The sequence below is a fragment of the Mandrillus leucophaeus genome, unplaced genomic scaffold, assembly GCF_000951045.1.
Source record: "Mandrillus leucophaeus isolate KB7577 unplaced genomic scaffold, Mleu.le_1.0 Scaffold59, whole genome shotgun sequence".
In the NCBI taxonomy this organism is placed as follows: domain Eukaryota; kingdom Metazoa; phylum Chordata; class Mammalia; order Primates; family Cercopithecidae; genus Mandrillus; species Mandrillus leucophaeus.
Genome location: NW_012106363.1, coordinates 3945093 through 3965479, shown reverse-complemented (window position 1 = coordinate 3965479; position 20387 = coordinate 3945093). Strand labels below are relative to the sequence as shown.

Below are 20387 nucleotides of genomic sequence, written 5' to 3'. Positions count from 1 at the left end.
GGAGTTTGGCTACATGCCCCTTTTACTGGGTCTCGTTTCTGTAGCTGGCAGTGATGCCTGCATTGCCTTACCCGTATCAGAAGGTTTTGGTAAGCTCCTGTCTCAAATTTGGATGACACAAGTTAAGCAGCTCCGGTTAAGCAGCTTTATGTTGTACAGCACTTCTGTCATTTGATGATTTTCTTACATGGGAGGAAATTGCCCATCTGTAGAGGAATCTTCACAAATGCTGTCTCAACTCATACTCACTTCTAATTTTTAAAATTGTTTCATACATACAATAAAGGTAGGTGAGCGATGATTTTCATTTCTCACTGAGGGTAAAGTAGGAAGAATGGATTAGATAGAAAAGTCGTTTGTAAGTCAAAAGATAGTATTTTTTTATACCCTAATATGTTGTTAAACCTTTGGCAATTCCTTCTTGGTGGTTAGTTATTTTGGAATCTATGTAAAGGCATTTGAGTTGAAAGTATATAATCCTTTTTCCCATTGTTCTCCCCTAGGACCTGATTGATGAGTGGATAGCCAAAGAGGCCAAAAGGTCCAACTCCAATAAAACCATGGATCCCAGCTGCTTAAAATGGACCCCTCCCAAGGGCACTTAAAGTGACCTGTCATTCCGAGCCAGCGAACCCCAGCAGTAGGAATCCGTACCCTAGGGATCTGTCTGTCATTTCTGTTGCTCTTGTGATTGGCAAGTACAGTATCCTTTGGGAAGGCCATCCCCCTCAGGACTGTTCTGGCTCCGACCTTTGTGTACACTGCAGACGCTGGTTCTGAGGAACTGTTGTTTCGGCCTCAGTGAGGTTGCCTGGATGGGATCTGTATTAGACTTGAGTGCAGGTCTCTCAGCACTGACCCAAGGAGTTCTGTTATGGTACTGTACCTGTCCAGTCACTGGTTCTCTCCTCATGTCCTCTCGCCCCATGAGGTTGTGTTGTGTCTTCTAAGCGTGGTACTAGTGCTTGCCGCCTGGTCACCAGACCTCCAAATATGGCTGCCACCACCAGGACCTTTCCAGTTACTCCTTATGTGTGTGTTCTATGGAGGGGCAGGGAAGAGGTGGCACTTGTGAGTGTGTGTGGATTGGCAGGGGATCCATTCACTTTGGGTTTCATCTTGCTTTAAATTTCTTTCCTTCATTTTGATTAAGAGACCTCTTTTTGATCTGTATTGGGCTTACCAGAGCCAAATACTTCTGAAGAGTTTCCCAGGGACTAGTCTTGGTAATAGCATATAATTGATCTGAATGAGATGGAGAGAAGAATGAAGAAGTGGTAGTTCTGGGTTTGATTTGAGTTCACCTGTGGGCAGTGGGCAGTGTCTTGGTGAAAGGGAGCGGATACTACTTTTTGCCTCACCGTGAAGTACCCACTAGTAAATATTTCCTTCTCTCTTTACTCGCAGTCCCTTTTTACGTTTGCAGGTGCCAAAGTAATGTCCACTTCTCCCTTTCATGCTGCATGTTAACTGATTAATTATACTGCAGAAATCTTTTCACCTCCACTAGTCTGATACAGTACATCTTTACTTCTGTATACATTGCACTGATTCTGTCTCAATGCCCTGGGAGAAGTTGAAAATGATTGAAAGTGACTTTCATATCTCAGCTCATGACTCAGCAAGGCAGAATGGCCACTCCTGCCAAGGTTTGCTTCTCTTTTCAACAGTGCCTCACCCTCCCTCTAGGATTAAAGTGCTTCTGCCCTTCCACAAACTCCTCCTCCATTTCCTTTTTGGGATTTGTCACCGTCCTTCTATTCTCTGGTCTTCTATTTTTGGTGTTGTTCAAGTGAAGGAAGAGATGTTCCCTCTAATTTCTCTGTAGCCCATTATAACCTGCTATCTTGGGGCAACTTTTGATGTATGACATGTCACCCTTCCCAACGTGGTCTCCTCCAACATGCTGTCTTCATGTGGAGCCCTCACCACAATCCCTGACTCCGGTCATTTGTGCCTTTCTCTTGTCATCTCTGTACACTACTTATATTCACTGTGGGTTGGGGGAGCTAATTTTAAGCATGTTCAGTGGCAGCTCCCCTCCAGTTTCAGTGTCACTGTTAAAATTTATCCAAAATCAACTTCACTAGGGGTTTTCTTAAGGGGTAAAGGCCTTTTACAGAAGCTAAACCCTTCCCCACATGTGGTAGAATGTGCTCTTCTATATGTACTCCTCAATAAAGCATGTTCTCTGCTCAAGTCTGTTTTATCTGGGGGCTCTCATTTATATATGAAAATGATGCACACAATCTGCTACTCATAGTAAACGCACTTAGGATTTGCTTTGCCTAGCAGTACACTGTTGAGGGATGTGGTTTGTGGCTGTGGAATGTTTTTCCCTGTGATGCAGGCTGTCTATAAAGATCGAGGGAGTGCTCACTCTGAACTTATCTAGATGGTGGCACAAATTTGATCTGCCTCACTTTGGTTCCAGCTAATCAGTATACATAGCAATGATTAGTCAGTATTACCCATTCTTTCACTAAGTGCCATTTTTCACTGATTTTAGGGGCAAAGGAACCAATAGGAAGTTAGGATATATGGGGGTACAGTTGATGCCTGTGGGAGATGGGAACAGATATCCCTTCTCATTTCCAGGTTCATTCACCAGTATTGAGCAATGTCACGTCTAATTATTGACTCCCAGGTTGAAATGATTATTTTTGAAAATAGCTGCATTTTCCTGTAAGATATACCCAGCACAGGAAAAGGGTGGCTGAGCACTTACCTCTGTATGGTGGAAAGGAGGAGGCTGGGAATTGTATGTGCTGGAATGGTTTTGCTCACTGTGGCCAGTAGTGGTGAGAACCCATACAGTTGAAGTTTTTTGCACAGTCCTGATCCCAAGCCTCCACTCGCTTTGCCATCCCACTTTACTCACTGAAAAATAAAAGAATTTATTATCTCATTTAAACCCCCACAAGTGTGGGAACAGACTTCCCTTGGCAATTTTGAGTAAGACTATCCCATTTCACTCCCTCTTTTTTTTTTTTTTTGAGTCAGAGTCTGGCTGTGTCACCCAGGTTGGAGTGCAGTGGCCGATCTCGACTGACTGTAACCTCCGCCTCCCAGGTTCAAGTGGTTCTCCTGTCTCAGCCTTCCGAGTAGCTGGGATTACAGGTGCATGCCACCATGCCCAGCTAATTTTTATATTTTTAGTAGATACAGGGTTTCATCATGTTGGCCGGGCTGGTCTCGAACTCCTGACTTCAGGTGATGGCCTCCCAAAGTGCTGGGATTACAGCTTTGAGCCACTGCACCCAGCTTTTAACTCCCTCTTATCTGCATAACAGAAGCTTAGCTGCTTAAGCTCCTTTATTAGAAGAGCAAAAGTCTGAAATTATTACTGAAACCTGCTCAATGGAAGTACCTACTCTTATTTCTGGAGGAAGAGAGCTGTAGCATGGGCTGGTTGCTTCCCATGTGGTTGTCACCGTACCTTCATACTGCCTCATTTGACCCTCATACTAGCCCTGTGCAGTAGATGTGTACACTGGTTTGCCAAAGGAGACCTGGAATCCAAGGTGGAAGTAAGCAGCGAATCCAGAAACTTCAATTCTGGTCTGTCTACCTTGATAGCCCGCACCCTCCCCTCTACCGTTTGCTTCCACAACTTTTTTTGATTCCTTAATGATGAATCCTCCTCTCCCTTCTAGTTGGATTTCTTTGTTATAGGCACCCATGTTTCTAATGGCTTCCCTTACAAGGATAATAATGAAACTGGTGAAAACTTTCAGGCAAAGGGATTGATTTTCTTTTTACGTTTTTTTCTTCTTATTATTTTTTTAATTATTAACCAACTCAACTCATTACAGTAAAAAGGACTGATTTTTAAGCCAGCCATGATAGCTCTGTAATAGTCTGTAATCTCAGCACTTTGGGAGGCCAAAGTGGGCAGATTCCTTGAGCCCAGGAATTCGAGACTAGCCTGGGCAGCATGATGAAATCCCAGCTCTACAAAAAACAGAAAAATTAGACGTGGGCATGTGCCTGTAGTCCCAGCTACTCGGGAGGCTGAGGCATGAGAATCGCCTGAACCCAGGAGGTAGAGCTTGCAGTGAGTTGAGATGATGCCACTGCACTCCAGCCTGGGTGACAGAATGAGACCCTGTCTCAAAAAAACAAAAAACAGAATTGATTGATGTTAGTTGGCTTTACAAGCAGCAACTTTGGGGGGCTACAGAGCTAAACCAGGAAGCAAAAGATGTACCTCATGGTGGCATTGTTTCTGATTTAGGATAGGAAGCATTGTCCCTTTACTTCTGTGGTTTTCTTCATTCCTCACCACAGCACAGTAAGGTGGATATTATAGCCCTCTGCCAGATGAAAAATTGAGGCTCATAGCGGTCTTGCTGCTGTGTTAGAGCAACAGAATGAGACAGCCTTGCTTCCCTGAGTCCAAATCCCATACTTTTGGCATTGTTACCATGAGGTCTGGTCATCTGATGCTTCCATGCTATTTTCCCATTTCCTATCTGGGGATAATGAGTCATATTAAGTAATTTTTTTTGGTTTTGTTTTCAAGATGGTGTCTCACTCTTGTCACCCAGGCTGAAGTGCAGTGGCATGATCTTGTCTCATTGCAACCTCTGCCTCCCGGGTTCAAGCAATTCTCCTGCCTCAGCCTCCCAAGTAGCAGGGATTACAGGCGCCCACCATCTCGCCTGGCTAATTTTTATGTTTTTACTAGAGACAAGGTTTTACCATGTTGGCCGGGCTGGTCTCGAACTCCTGACCTCAGGTGATCCACTCACAGCCTCCCAAAGTGCTGGGATTACAGGCAGGAGCCACCATGCCCAGCCAAGTAAGTTTTAACAGTGTGGTATAACCTTTAAATGACAAGGTGATGCTTTTGACTTGTCCTCTACTTTGATTTGTCCTGATTTGTCCCTATAGTTCTGAGTGGGTCAAAACAAAGTCTTAGGGGCTGCACCAGGATCAAGCAGCACAGCTCGGCCATGATCCTTTTACCACTTTTTTCTTCTGTCCTGTGAGACTCTGATTAAAGCACTGGATTTTTAAAAATCACCTTTGTAAATACACACACATTTGCCTATAGTTGAGGAAATTGTGCCTTTGAAGTCCATTCTTGGACGTGGAATTAGGAAACCCTGGTTTGAGAAGAAGCCCCAGTGAGACAGCAGGAATCCTCTTAACACACAACCCCTCAGCTAGTTCTTAGTGTGCTCAGGCTCAAATAACCAATCCCATCAAGTGAAATGAATGGCAGCAGGGAGAAGGCCTGGCTCACTGAGGCTCTCGGCATTAATTTCCTCTACCTCATGTGTCTCACAGGTGCACATATGTATAGCATATCAAGGTATTGAATGTCATGAGAATAAAATATGAAAACTGCTTTGCTGAGTGATAGTATGTGATGTGTGCTAGGACTTCTAGAAGCCACCCTTTGCTGTTGGGATCATGGAATCGGACCTCAACTGGTTTTGCCTCAGCACTTTCTTCCACAAAATTATGTGTGACTGCCTCCTCCAGACTGTTTCCTGCTGATAGGGGCAGTTTAATAGCCTTCTTCCTGTGTGGTATCTGCAACAAAATCCCAATGAATGTCACTAAGAAGGAAACAAAGGATTGCCCAGCAATGAGAAATGTCCCTGGTGCCAAAACATCAGTTTGCCCCTCACTTCTTGTGCAATACCTTTAAGTCCAGGTCATGTTGTTACCATTTGGGGGTTTGGGGATTTGTTTACTTGTGCCCAAGAGTGGAGAAAATAACCTGTGCGATTGCACAACTCTGGCTCCATGGTTCCTCACAAATGTTCCATGTGAGATATAAACATCTTTATCCTCGACAAGTCATGTTCGTTCCAAGAAACCCGTCTTTGTTCTTAATTGGGCATTTGTTTCTGGAAACAGCTTACCGTACATTCAATTCCAAAGTTATCAGAAACCTACACTCTTATCTCACAAATTTAGAGGTATGGTAGATCATCTCCAAAGATGGCCACCAGCAATTGCTCTCATCCTCTGTGCACGTGCTACTTCCAATAAGGTCTATTTTTTTCCTCAGTGTGGGCTGAACTTGTGACTTGTTTTGACTAATAGGATGTTATGGAAGTGATATTTCGGTAGCTTCCACTTTTGTTCTTGAAAATGCGCTGACATGTTTTCAAAAGAGAAGCTTGGGCTAAATTACTGAATGGTGAGAGACGATGCATAGGAGAACCAAGGTGCTCTAGTCACACACAACTAAAAGCCCAGACTTGTGTCTCTTGAAGGTTTCAACCCCGCCAGACTCCCAGCTGAATGCACCCTCATGAGTGGCCCTTGCTGATACCACATGACACTAAAGACATCTAGCTGAGCCCTGTTAACCCAGAGAATTGTGAGAGTACTGTTTTAACCACACGTTTTGGAATGGTTTGATACATGGCAATCGAGAAGTGAAACAAGGGGACTTTGGAAACTGAAGGGCTGGAATTCAGTTTGCCCTGTAGGTTGATTGGAAGCCAGATGTGCCTAGAGGAAGGCGGCTACCACCTTGTGCAATTCCAAGGGACACTGTTTATATTCTGTGTAAATGGCAGCCTCAGACAGTTCACCTCGTTTGGTTATTTATCGTGTCAGCTGTCAGTCAAATTGCTTCTGAGGTAACTGGCTGGCCTTGGAATTCTTAGCCACCTCCTTAAGTGGATCAGGAAAACTGAAGAATATCCTTCTATATGTATGTGTGTATGTATGTATTGATTGATTGACTGATTTATGAGACAGGATCTCTTTCTGTCACCCAGGCTGGAGTGCAGTGGTACAATCACAGCTCACTGCAGCCTCGCCTTCCCAGGCTCCAGCGATTCTCCCATCTCAACCTCCAGAGTAGTTGAGACCACAGGCATGCACTACCATGCCTGGCTAACTTTTTGTATTTTCAGTAGAGACGAGGTTTCACCATGTTGCCCAGGCTGGTTTCAAGCGGAGCTCAAGCAATCAGCCTGCCTTGGCCTCCCAAAGTGTTGGGATTACAGGCATGAGCCGCTGCGCCCAGCCTTCTTCTGCTGTCAAGATACTGCTCATCACTTGCGTGCTCCAGAATTCACGTGGCTTCTCATTGCTCAGTGGATTAAATTCATGTTTATCTTGGCTTTCAAGTCTTTCTGTAAGCTGACTCAACCTACACGTAGCTTTCATCATTCCCTTACACATAACCTCAACGTGCAACAGGATTAGTCTATTATTCCCTTTCTTGTATTTACTGAGAAAGCCTCCACTTCAACGTTCCATGAAGTGTGTTCCACTAAATTCCAAAGTATAGGCAAAAAGTTCTGTGGTCAGATAAATTTGGAAAACACCGAGTGTTTCCAAAGTTAGTATCAGGCCAGTCATGGTGGCTCACACTTGTAAGCCCAGCACTTTGGGAAGCTGAGGTGGGAGGATCACTTGAGCCCAGGAGTTTGAGACCAGCCTGGGCAACATAGGGAGACCCAATCTCTACAAAAAAATTAGCTGGGCGTGGTGGTGTGCACCTGTAGTGCCAGCTACTCGGGAGGCTGAGGTAGGAGGATCACCTGAGCCCAAGAAGTCAAGGCTGTGGTCATCTGAGATCCCACCAGTGTGCTCCAGCGTGGGTGACAGAGCAAGACCCTGTCTCAAAAAATAAAAAAATAAAGATAATACCAGTATGTTCCTTGTCTTCAAGATTTCCCAAAACCTTCAGTGGGCTAATGGGCATTGGGGTTTTCCAAGAAGACACAGGATATAACATTTCCTAAAATGATTTGATCTGGAAGGAGCCTCTTGGACTGGTGTCCTGGGGTAGGGCTTTTGGAAATGTTTCCCACCCAAATAGGCCCCTAATTCTGCCTGAGACTTGTCTGAACTATCATGACATAGACCAAGTGTGAGGGTTAATGCATGTGAAGTCAAGCCACCATAGCCCAAATCCTGACCGTCATTTCCTTTGTAACTTGAAGCAAGTGGCTTATCCCACATTGGCAGAATGGGGATAAAATTGTGGAAAATTCGCTTGCAGTACCTGCCATATATTCATTCATGTAGTCAGTAAACAAGTTCTGTTGTGCCCACCAACTAAGGTGGGAATTAGTTGAGTCTGGGGAACCAGTGGTAACCCCTGTCTGAAAAAGGGCCTTTATCCTGGGAGCTGAAAGATGAGTTAGTGGGGTGGGGGCAATATGGAGTAGAGGGACTGGGGCAGTGTCCAGATCCCAGAGCAGGCCAGCATTTGGTGTGTGTGTCTGAGAGAGCCTGGTGATGATTGTGACAACCCAGAGGAGAGGGACTAGAGAGCACCGGGCCCTGGAGGTTTCTGCAAGAATGTCAAGTGTATGCTAGGACACTGTTGGACTGTGGCCAACAAGGGATGGACTCGATCCTATTTCTCATTTTAAAAGGTCACGCTCCAGTGGACAAAGGCTGGGGGTAGCTGGCTGGCTTGAGGGTGGAAAGCAAGGAGGTCTGCCAGGAGGCTGCTGCCCTCCAAGACAAGGGAGGAAGGTGGCTGCTACCAACAGTGACAAGATAGCAAGAAGTAGGTGGACTCCAGATAGATTGTGGAATGTTCAACAGCTAGGGGATAATGAGTTAGGTTTGAAGAATTGAGGGAAACTCCCAGGTTTGTAGCTGGGTGCGTGGAGGTGCCGTTTGTAGAGATGGGGAAGATGGTGAGGAGTAGTTTTGGGGCAGTGGATCAGCAGTTCAGTGTATGGACAGGCCGAGTTTGAGAACTGTGGGACGTATTCAGGAAGTAGCAGCTCTACTGTTTATTTCAGTTACTTGTATTAAGTTTGGCTCCTAGAGACAGACTCCTCGAGGACTCCTCCATCACAATGCTCTCCAGGGACCTCTCGTGCCAAGCACTTTTGTTGGCGCTGAGGACACAAAGATAATAAGATGCGGTCTGTGTTCTTCAGAAACCCTGTTTTGCAGGGGAGGTAAATCATTAATTACAACATCAACATTGTAACATAGAGGAAGTGCTGAATGAAAGAACTTGTCAGGCATTTCGGGAATGCCAAGGAGGGAATGGACGAGTGTTTCCTGGGCTGGAAAACCTTTACAGAGAAATGGATCTTGGCAAAGAATTCATTCACCAGGATGGAAAGAATGGTATGTGCAGAAGCCAGAAGCAGGAGTGAACGTGGTGAGCTTGAGAAAGATAGGACTGGGGAGTGGAATGCGGGATTTGCATCCGTTAGTACATCTTGGCTCTCCTATAATACTGTGAGGTCTTCAAGGGCAAATTCCAATCTCACACTTCATTCATATCCCCGGTCCCATCTGAGTTCCTAGTGAAATGCTGGCACAGAGGTGAAACTGGTGAGTTCACTTTTTTCTTCAAACACAAGAATGAGGTTTTCAGCCCTCTTTACTGGTGCTTTGAGTTGGGTTATTGCAGTGAACCACCTCTTGGCACCTCACTGGTGGCTGGGTGGGGTGGAGTAGGCACTGGGGATGCCTGGTGGGTTAGGAGGTTAGGAGTGGGTGAGATGGGAAGTACATTAACTGGAAAATTCTGCAGCAGTGTCAGAGTTCCAAGGAGGAGGCTTGCACTGGCCCCCACTCCCATATTCATTGCTGGACATGATAGTAAGGTGTGAAGATGGAGAAAACGGGACCCTGAGGTTTATTCGGGGCTCACAGTGAACATTCAGTCTTGGGAGAGAGAGTACGTCACTACAGGTTAAGTGCAAGGACTCTTCCTGCCTGTGCTGGTACCATTTGGCCTCCTCCTTGCAGCCGCCTTTGTTGTCACTAAAGCCTTTTCTGGCACCCACAGGAGGGTCCTGCCTTCTGTACCAGCACGCCTGCTTCCCCTCCTTTTTTTTTTTTTTTTTTTTTTTTTTAGACAGAGTCTCGCTCTGTTGTCCAGGCTGGAGTGCAGTGGCGTGATCTTGGCTCACAATAACCTCTGCTTCCTGGGTTCAAACGATTCTTCTGCCTCAGCCTCCCAAGTAGCTGGAACTACAGGTGCGTGCCACCATGCTGGCTAATTTTTATATATTTAGTAGAGACGGGGTTTCACTATGTTGGCCAGGCAGGTCTCAAACTCCTGACCTCATGATCTGCCTGCCTCAGCCTCCCAAAGTGCTAGGATTACAGGTGTGAGCCACCATGCCTGGCCCCCTCGTTTTAAACATAGCCCAGCTCCCAGCTCCTCTCTACCCACCTGCAAAGAATCAAACACCCAGAAAAACTCCTAACCTGTTTTCTTTTTTTTTTTTTTTTGGAGAAAGGGACACAGAAGCTAAATGCTTTGTAGCCTAGTGGATTAATGAGCCTCTTTTACTGCTGGACCCACACACAATTCCCAGTGCATTCCTTGGTTGAGCCCCGCCATATTTAGAACCTAGGTTTGCCTCCAGGATTTCATGCTGGCTCATGCGCTGCTTTCTAAGGGGTCTTCTGTGTCCCACCTCCCTATAAACTGCTAGTGCAGGAACAGTTGCCTCCTCAGTCTGGGGCTCCCTGAGGTTGGGAACTGTTTTGCTCTTCTAAGGTGCTCAAGAGTGAGACTGTGTCTTAACCATAAGACAGTTAGTTGAAGAGTCACCTTATACAAGACAACTGATGAATAACCTGGAACCCTGTTCTCTGAGTCAGGAGACATGCATTTGAGCCCTTGAGATCATGTCTGTGAGTAGGGAGAGGGTGTTTTCTTTCAGGCTTGGGTTTCAGAGGACCCTAAAGGGAAGAAAGACCCCTTGTTTTCAAATCCCTTCCATTCCAAAATGCCTGCAATCCCTTCCCATCCTGTCATGGTCTCTTTCCTGTTTCTGTCATCCTTACCTGGGTCCCAAGCCTGTTTTCCCACCTGGGGGCAGGACCGGGGCTGTTCGGTATTTCTCTGCGATTCTCTGAAAGGGCTCTTGGCCTCTTGACATATCAGTGAGGCCGCTGAAGAGTCTACAGAGCCCAGGCCATTCCTGCCCTTTGCTCTGCACCAGAGAAGGAGCCGTTCACTGGTCACTCATTTATTGAGTGCCTACTGTGTGCTAAGCACAGGCTACAGAGTGTGCGAGTCTCCTCACTGCTGTGCAGTGAGATGCCAGCTCTGAGTGTGAGGGAGGGCAGAGTCAATGCAGCTTGCAACGGCGAAGACTGCATTTATGCAGGACTGCTGCCTGACACCGAGAGTCCAGGAAGAAACCCAGTGGGTTCAGTGTGGGCCTTGTGTGAAGTGCCAGCGATGAGGACAGGAGACACAGAGAAGAGAGTTGGCCCGCCGGCTTGTCAGCTGTGACATCCAGGTAGGAAGAAGCGGCACCACGTCCTCTGGGAAGTCTGCGGTGGGGGCTTTTACTCTGAACCTTGGGCCTCATCCTCTCTGCCTGGGGAGAGTTTGGTGTATGAACCATGGTTAGTGGGGGGGTCTTGTCTGGCTCCTCCACCCTTGGAAGTCTTCCCTAGTCACACTGAAGGCCTTCATCTTCCTAACCCCTCTCTCCTGTCTGAAGATATCTAGGGCAATGGAATTGCAGGCTCATCTGTCATATCTTCCATTATTCAGTTGCTAATGCCTCCAGAGCATGGATGGAGCCCACCCTCAGTTATCCTCTTTAAAGGTGGGGAAGGCTATCCAAGAGTCCTGGGAACATGGCAGCTGACATGAACTAGGAAGCAGGAGACACAGTTTAGTCCTGACTCTGTTATCAGCTCACTGTGTGACTTTGGGCCAGTAGCTTCCCATCTCTGAAAAATGATGACTGACTCCTAATATTCCTGCCCACACCATGCATGGAGGAACGTTCATCTCTATTTGTTATCGAGGTGACTTCCACGGCTCTTGAATGGAGTGAGTCGAGCAGGTGTTCTACCAGGGGTGCTAGGGAGGGGAGGGGTCCAGAAGTCTGCAGCTCCAGTGGAAGAGGTTAGGCACTAGGGAAGGCAGACTGGAGCTCAGTATCTGTGACCTGCTGGGGCGCCCACTGCCTGTCCTCTTGTGCCCACTCACTTGAGCCGTGACCTTTCCCCAACCTGATTGATTTACCTACTTTCATGTCTGGTCCCCTGGAACCATTTGGGGCTGTGGCCTCTGCTAGAAGGTGTGAGCTGATAACTGCTTATGGTGTTATTCCTCCCAGAGTGATCTGCACTTACTTACAGTTGTTGAAGGCAGAAAATCTCTGAAGACTAAAGGCGTGACCCTCTAATGATCAATGATTAGTATAACGATCAGTGATTAGAGCTTTGCAAACAGTGAGGGAATAGGGGATGTTCCAAGGTCTGGAAAACTAGGCTTCAGTCCCTATGGTTTCAGCTGGCCCTGAGGGGCAGGGGTGGGGGCAGGGCAGAGTGTGCCTGGGTGTGTCATGGGTGGGGAGGGTGCAGCTTCTGGGCCAAAGCGATTTCAGTCTTGGATCATCAAAAAGACCACCTCCTTGCACTCGACTGCCTCCCCTGGGGGCCTCCCCATGATGGCTTGTGGGGAGCCTGTCTGTCTAGCTGCCCAACCCCCACCTTGGAGACTGGCAGCAAAGTGTATGGCCATTTTCCCATGATGCCCTTGCAACCACCAGCAGCCCTCCTCTACCTTCTGTGGACAGACTTCTCTTGCCCAGGAGGCCCTGGAACGTGTGTTCCACCTGATACGCTGGCGGTGGGAGAGAGAAGTGGTAGAGAAGAGAGAGGCAGCAGAGGTGGACTGTCTTGGGAACCAGGTAATGGCAGGGCCAGGGCCAGGGCCAGGGCCAGGGCTGGGGCCTTGCAGATGCAATCATTTCTCCGGCATCCCGAGAGGTGAGGAAACACCATGGACTGATTGATTTATTCACTGGTTCATTCACTGATTCCTTCCTCCCGCTCCTCCATTCTCCCTCTGCTCTCCCTTCACAGACACCTAGTGGTGCTTCTAACAGGTAGAAACTGCTGGGAACTGGAGATACAGAGGCGACAGCAGACCTGATGCCTGCCTGTTGGGGGGCCTCCATTCTGGGGACACCAGCCTGCCATGTGACCCAGCAAGACAGCGTAATGCAGTATGCCAGGAACAGGGTCACACCAGGCAATGGCGACAAGCTCTGTCTGTGTAGGGCAGGTGGTCAGGGAAGGAGAGCTGGTTAGGATGGGGCTGGGAGTCAGGTCAGTGAGGCAGGCCTGAAGGATGCGGTGAGTCGTGTTAGGGGACTGGACTTGGTCCTGAGAGCACTGAGGGAGTGGAGGGTACAAGTTGGTTTCTTTTCTTTTTTTTGTTTTTTGAGACAGAGTCTCGCTCTTGCCGCCCAGGCTGGAATGCAGTGGCTCGATCTCGGCTAACTGCAACCTCCGCCTCCTGGGTTCAAGCAATTCTCCTGTCTCAGCCTCCCGAGTAGCTGGGATTACAGGCACCCGCCACCACGCCCAGCTAATTTTTATATTTTTCGTAGAGACAGGGTTTCACCACGTTGGCCAGGCTGGTCTCGAACTCCTGACCTCAGGTGATCCACCTGCCTCAGCCTCCCAAAATGCTGGGATTACAGGTGTGAACCACCACACCCACCCGGCCGGTTGGTTTATTTTCTTTTGATTTTGTTTTTCCCTTTTCACTGAAAGATTTAAGCAGAGTAGTGGCTTCTCAGATTTGTACTTTTTTTTTTTTTTGAGACAGTCTTCCTCTGTCACCTGGGCTGGACTTGACTCACTGCAACTCCTGCCTCCTGGGTTCAAGTGATTCTCCAGCCTCAGCTTTCGAAGTAGCTTGGACCACAGGCACCTGCCACTACACCGGGCTAATGTTTGCATTTTTAGTTGTATTTTGTATTTTTAGTCGCCATGTTGGCCAGGCTGATCTTGAACTCCTGACCTCAAGTGATCTGGCTGCCTTGGCCTCCCAAAGTGCTGTAATTACAGGCGTGAGCCACTGCCTGGCCCAGATACGCACTTTTAAGATCATCTGGGTGCTAGGATTTGAAGATTTAAGCACTTCTTATCTCTAGTGGTTGACTTTTTTTTTTCCCCCCTCTAATTCCAGGCTTTAGACCTAAAGTAATTTTGAAACGCTGGTAGAACTAGATCCATCATTGTCTGTTCCTATCCCTGCAGCCACTCCTTAGGACCACCCCTCTAAGGAAACAACCAGAAAGCCTAGCATGGACAAACCATACTGGCCCCACCTCTGCACAGCAATGCCAGCCTGGCCTGCCTCTGGCCAGAGCATCTCCCCTCACCCACCTGGTTTGTTTGTGCTGAGGACAACTCAACCCTCCCCAGGGGCATGTTGAGGGCAGGTTTGGGCAATACTTACCCTTTTTTCTCCTTGGCTGGATCAGAGGTCTTCTGCATTTTACAGATGGAGAAACTGAGATGTAAGGAGGTTAAGTGACTTGTCCAAGGTCACACAGAAAGAGGCCGAGCCAAGATTCAAAGTCTCACTTCACAGTACTGGTTCTGCTCTATCTTGGGAAGTGTCTCCAGCATAGATGAGGAGAGGGCAGCCAGTGAACTTATGATGGGTCCCCAGGAGGCAAGGCAGGACTGCTTCCCTCCTTATCCCCACGCTAACGCCCACTCACCTCTCTTCCCCAGGCACTTCCCCCATTGCCCCAGATTTCCCTTGCCTTAGAGCCTGGGCCTCCTGGAAGGAAATGGCATGTGGTCTGGGGGTGGAGGCTGTTACGCTGGGCAAAGACATTTTAATCCCTGAGCTGATGGGGCGGGCGTCCTGAACCAAGAACTGTGGATTGACATTCTCATTCTTCCATTAGCTTCTGTGACCTTGGCCAAAGCCTTCTCCCTCTCTGACCTTAACCTGAACTTCTGAACTGGGGCTTGCTCAGTTCTGCTGAAAGGGAGAGTTGCTTCCTAGTTGAGAGAGTGACAGTGGGTTACATTCATTAGACTGTCTTCACACGTCTGTATCCCCAGTTCCTGGCACTGAGCCTGGCACACATAGGATCGCAGCACACGTGGGACACAGAATGCTGAATGAGGAGTCCTTTCTCTGAGAGTCTGGGAATAGGGAAGAGGCTGGAGTCCCCTTTTCCAGGAAAGCTAAAGATAGACAAACAGAGCCCTAGAGTAATGCAAGCTGCCTGCCAGGACGCTGGGAGCTGGGCTTGCATCAGAGGCTCTTTCTTCCATCCCCAGTTTCCCTAGGGGTAGCGCTGGAGCTCCTGGAACCAGCAGGGACCTGGCTAGGGACAATATAAACCCTCTTGCCTCTCACAACTTGTGTTGTCGTACCTTTCAGGATCAGGAACGGATTGTTTTCTAAGCCTTGGACTAATTCACTCACTTCCCATCTGCTTCCCTCACATCCCACCATGACATCAGTGGCTGGGGCAGCTATCTTGAGCTGGAGTTGCCCAGCCTGGCCAATAACTGGAAAAGTCTCTTTGGAGATTTGGACCCATTCTGAAAACCACTTTGCCTTGGTAAGAGGCAGCCTTCAGGTGCAAGCTGGAGAGAATGGTCACTTACGAATTCCATAGGACTGACCTTTCTCCCCCACTGGGTTTCTGTGCCTGGCGGGGGGCATTCGGAGACATTGGTTCCCATTCACTCTGAAAGGACTCCTACCCCCACCCAGAGCCCTCCATATCCATTTAACCCAAATCCCCAACTCCAGGAATGATTACAGGTTGGGGGAGCCCCGAGAGCAAGGGAGGTAAGTGATGTGATCATCCATTCTTGTCACCTCATTTTTTTTTTTTTTAAGACAGGGTCTTGCTCTGTTGCCCAGGTTGGAGTGGAGAGGCACAAGCACGACTCCCTGCAGCCTCAACTTCCCGGGCTCCAGTGATCCTCCCACCTCAGTCTTGAGTAGCTGGGGCCACAGACGTGCATCACCATGCCTAGCAAATTTTGTTTATGTTTTGTAGAGATGGGGGTCTTTCTGTGTTGCCCAGGCTGATCTTGAACTCCTGGCCTCCAGCAGTCCTCCTGCCTCAGCCTCCCAAAGTGCTGGGATTACAGGCATGAGACTCCACAGCCAGCCGTCACTTAAATTATGCTTAGCATCCCACAGTGTTTGTAAGTTCTTCCTGACTTCTAACCCAGTCTCTCCTCCCATATTCCAAGTCCTGTATTTTAGGAAGCAGAGGGATGTGATAGTAAAGGAGACTGAAAGGAGAATAAGGATTAGACCCAGCTGCAGGATGAGGTGCTTTTGGGAGACGGTCAAGCAGCGCTAGTTGAAGTTTTTAATGTTTCTCATGGGGCTGCATAGATGAGGCCACATCACCCAGCAAGGCTTCTGTCTCTAGACCAGGTACCCTGATGTTTGGCACTGACTCTATAAAGCATGGCAATGCTGGAGAAAAGCTTTGGGGGGTCACTTCCCTCCTCCGTTTTGCAGGTGAGGAAACTGATGTCTGGAAAGCAGCAGGCGTCAGTGGAGACACTCCTAGCCCTGCTGCCTTCTCACTGCACACACTTCCAGATTCAGACAAACCAGAAAGGAAACCCACCATGCAGGACTGTCCATGCGGTGGCTCTTCCTGTGGCCCCATTTCTAAGCGCTTCCAAGGACCTCACCATAGTCCAGGACCACAAGCCAAGGCTACCCCAGTGTTCTTACCATCCTGGGAATGGGAGGAGCCAGGCCCAGCTCTGTCCTGTCTGCCCCCCGGAAGCCTTCCCTGAGCGCTGGCCTCTTATTTACCCGTCTTTGTCTCTGGCTTGTTGGTCCCTGTCTTGTCTGATTAGGGAACCCCTGAGGTCAGAATCTTTGTCTCTCCAATCAGAGTGTCAGGCAGGAGTTGGGGGCAGATGCGGGGTCATTTCTACATGTGAGACCAAATAGTGGTCCTGTTTAAGTTGATCCCCTTGAAAGAAAATTCTGGAAAAGCTCCTCAGATGCACAGATACACAGAATCAGACCTTGGGCAAAGTGTGTAGTTGTACTTTTGAAGCTGTGCAACCTTGGACAAAATACTTGACTTCTCTGTGCCTCAGTTTCCTTATCTGTGAAGTAGGGGTGGTCATGTATCGATACCTTCCCCATGAGGTTGATGGGAGGATTGAGTTAATATAAAGCATTTCAGACAGTGCCAGTTTCTTACACGTACACACACACACACACTTCGGAGGTCTGCCAGGCCAGGGCTCATAGCCTTGAATCTACCCATGGTAGAGAGACAACCTGCCTTGCAGGCTACCTGCTCTCCCAGCAGCCATGCAGGGGATCTGTCTCTCTACTGCCGATTATCCCCTGCCCTGGTCAGAGCTTCTCCCCAAAGGTACCTCCAAGGCCACAGTTATCCAGGTCTCTGCTTTGGGGCTGAGTTCCACTTCACCATCACCTGCCACAGTGCACACGGACAGCTCCATCAGGAGAAGCAGGGCGAGGCAAGGCAGCATGGTGAGCCTGCACTGTCCCGGAACCCTCTGGGAGTCCCTCTCAGCCTGAAGACGCCTCTTGCAGGCTTTGGTTCGCTCTTTGGCTCCTTGAGTGTAGATAGGGGAAACTTCCCCTGTTTTCTGGTCCTTCCAGCTGTTCCTGCTTCTTTCCTTCAGCTTAACTGACCCCCAGGCCAGTTTCTGTGACTCCCCTCCCTCCCTGGCTGGACAAGCCAGTGATATTAAGGAGCTGCTCAGGAGGAGGGATCAGACCTCTTCACTGCCACCTCCTAACATTTGATTCCAGGGCTTAACACTCTGATACAACACCTGCCTCGCCTATGGCTGTTTCCCTGGTGGCAGGTGCACGGTGGGGCAGTGTGTGGGACCTGGAGCTTGCAGCTTCCAGGCTGGAAACCCTGAGGGGACCTTCTCATCTTAGGAATAAAGGGAGGGGGCCATATGCCTTCTCTCTTCCTAGTGCTCTGCTCCCCTGTGCAGAGAAGCCTCTCCCTGGAAATTAGCAGTGTCCCCTTTCTGTCTCTTCCTGTCTTTGAGCCCCCTCCTCTCCAGCACTCTCCTCCATCAATAGTCCCTGTGTGTGCATAAGAACACATGTCTTGCTCTAAGAGAAATAACAGTGCTTAAAGAAATGAGGCTCCTCACAAATGGGAATTGGGATTTGCCAGAAAAATGGCTGCAGGTTTCAAGCATCATTGGCTCTGATCTTTCCCCTGTTGTCAAAGTGATCTCTCTAAATCCCTAAACTGACTTGCCTCTCCTGCTCACCACCTTCCAGTGTCTCCCCACTGCCCTCGAGTGAATTCAAGCTCCCTAGCGTGGAGTTCATGGTCCTTCATTTAGTTCTTCCCTCTCACCTATCCACCCAGATCCATTCATCCATCTATCCACTCATCGGTCTAGAACAAGGGCTCTGTGGTCACAGAGGCCTGGATTCCAAATAGCTGTGTGACCTTAGGCACATTACTTAACTCTTCTCGAGAATCCTTGTCTGTAAAACAGGATTAATAATAGCACTTGTTTCCAAAGTTTGAGGATGAAATGAGAGAATGCCCTGGAGCTCTTAGCACAATGCGTGATGGTCAATATTTACCACCTGCTGACCTTTTTTTTTTTTTTCACACTACAATAGTTAATTTTATTTGTTCAAGAGCTCATACTGCAAGCATTAAACCAAGCATAGGCTTTGATTCTGTGAGCCCAAATTCACATATTGAAGAAGATCAAAGCAAACTGCGATCCATGTACACGGATGAAAACTAAAGGCTCAGAGTTAATAACATTGTAGTTTTTAAATTTCTACAGCCTAGAGCCCAGTAGTCACAGGTCTTTTAGGTCCTTCTGGATGTCCCACAGGGTATCTGCACTTTTCTTGAGCTGAGCAACTTCATCATCCTTTAGCTTCTGGTTGATAACGCTGGTTAATCCTCGGGCATTGAGGATACACGGAAGGCTCAGGAAGACTTCATTCTCGATGCCATACATCCCCTTTACCATTGTTGACACGGGATGAATCCTCGATAGATTTTTCAACATGGATTCAATAAGATCAGCCACACTTAATCCAGTAGCCCAGTTGGTGTATCCTTTTAGCTTGATGACTTCATAGGCACTTTCAACCACCATCTTATGCACTTCCTTCCAATTTTCACTATCAATGTCAGTTCCCATTTCTGGATTCAATTCCTGGAGAGAAACACCTGCCACATTCATGCCACTCCACACAGCCACACTTGAGTCGCCATGTTCCCCCAAAATCCATCCATGGCAGCTGCTGGGATGAATGCCAAGTTTTTCAGCCACAAGGTAGCGAAATCTAGCAGAATCCAGATTACATCCATTTCCAATCACGCAGTGTTTGGGTAATCCACTTAGTTTCCAGGTAACATATGTAAGAATGTCCACTGGGTTGGAAACCACAATTCTCATGCAATCAGGACTGTACTTGATGATCTGAGGAATAATAAATTTGAAGACATTAACATTTCTCTGCACCAGATTGAGCCGACTCTCCCCTTCTTGCTGACGGACTCCTGCAGTTACCACTACAGTCTTAGAATTGGCAGTCACAGAATAATCTTTATCTGCCACAATTTTAGCGTCTGAAGAAATAAGCTCCCATGCTGCAGATCCATCATTTCTCCTTTAAGCTTATCTTCCAAAACATCCACAAGAGCAAGTTCATCAGCCAGAGACTTTCCCAGAATGCTGATAGCACACGCCATACCAGCTTGTCCAGCACCCACTACAGTGATCTTATTGTTTGGGACTGTTGCCTCTTCTTCCGTAACTGGTGCAGTGAGTTTTTCCTTAAGAGTTGCCATTTTGCACAGGGGAGAGAAGGCTCTGGAGACCTCTGTAACAGCTATGCGGAGAAGACAATGTCAGCTGCCTTTTTTTTTTTTTTGAGATGGAGTCTGGCTCTGTTGCCCAGACTGGAGTGGAGTGGTGCAATCTCGGCTCACTGCAGCCTCTGCCTCCTGGGTTCAAGCAGTCCTCCTACCTCAGCCCCTGAGTAGCTGGGATTACAGGCCCCCGCCACCACGCCCAGTTAATTTTTGTATTTTAGTAGAGACAGGGTTTCATCATGTTGGTCAGACTGGTCTTGAACTCACAACTTCAAGTGATCTGCCTGCCTTGGCCTCCCAAAGTGCTGGGATTACAGGCATGAGCACCCGGCTTGACCATTATTACTGTTACTGTTATCGGCATTGGGTGAGGCAGTGGGCTGTAGAAGATGAGTAAGACACTGATCCTATAGCATCTCACACTTCAGGCACGGAGACCTCTGGTTGGCAGATAAGCTACGTTTGGTTTGACATGTGCCAGCATAGCGGTGGGAGCAAGGGAAAGGCACGTCCTCCTTCCCAGTGAACCACTACCCCTGTCCCAGGACAGGCTGTTGCCTCTGCTGGACCTCCCTTTCTCCCTGGTGAACTCCCATTCATTCTTAAACATCCAGCTTAATATTCACCTCTTACATAGAATTCTTCTCTCTCTATTCCTGTCTCCAGCAAGAACTAATTGGCTCCTTTTGCCAACATCTCCCACTTGGATCTCTATGGCTTCCCACAGGCCGCTGTGCGAGGTTGTGCAGGTTGTGTCCTGCACAAGGCTGGCTGCGGAGGGGGCCAGTGGAG

The 20387-nt window shown here is 48.2% G+C and overlaps 2 protein-coding genes and 1 pseudogene across 7 annotated transcripts in view; 2 read left to right on the top strand and 1 right to left on the bottom strand.

Annotated features, from left to right (window-relative positions):
* Positions 1 to 2199, top strand: part of KAT7 (K(lysine) acetyltransferase 7) — a 40433-nt gene extending 38234 nt beyond the window's left edge. For all 5 annotated transcript variants that reach the window (XM_011999285.1, XM_011999284.1, XM_011999283.1 and 2 more), the window contains one exon: positions 504 to 2199. In XM_011999285.1, the coding sequence (XP_011854675.1) occupies positions 504 to 605 (102 nt within the window). In that variant the 3' untranslated portion in view covers positions 606 to 2199. The remainder of the gene's footprint in view (positions 1 to 503) is intronic.
* Positions 2200 to 15516: 13317 nt separating this feature from the next.
* LOC105553275 lies at positions 15517 to 16941 on the top strand. Its single transcript, XM_011999281.1, is given in 3 exon segments — positions 15517 to 15553; positions 16244 to 16513; positions 16516 to 16941. Coding segments are annotated over 3 exon segments (381 nt in total). The 3' UTR covers positions 16590 to 16941.
* A 1411-nt stretch (positions 16942 to 18352) lies between these two features.
* Positions 18353 to 19634, bottom strand: LOC105553274 (annotated as a pseudogene). Its single transcript, XR_001008126.1, has one exon. The product of XR_001008126.1 is annotated as an L-lactate dehydrogenase B chain pseudogene (transcript).
* Between the last annotated feature and the right edge of the window lie 753 nt (positions 19635 to 20387).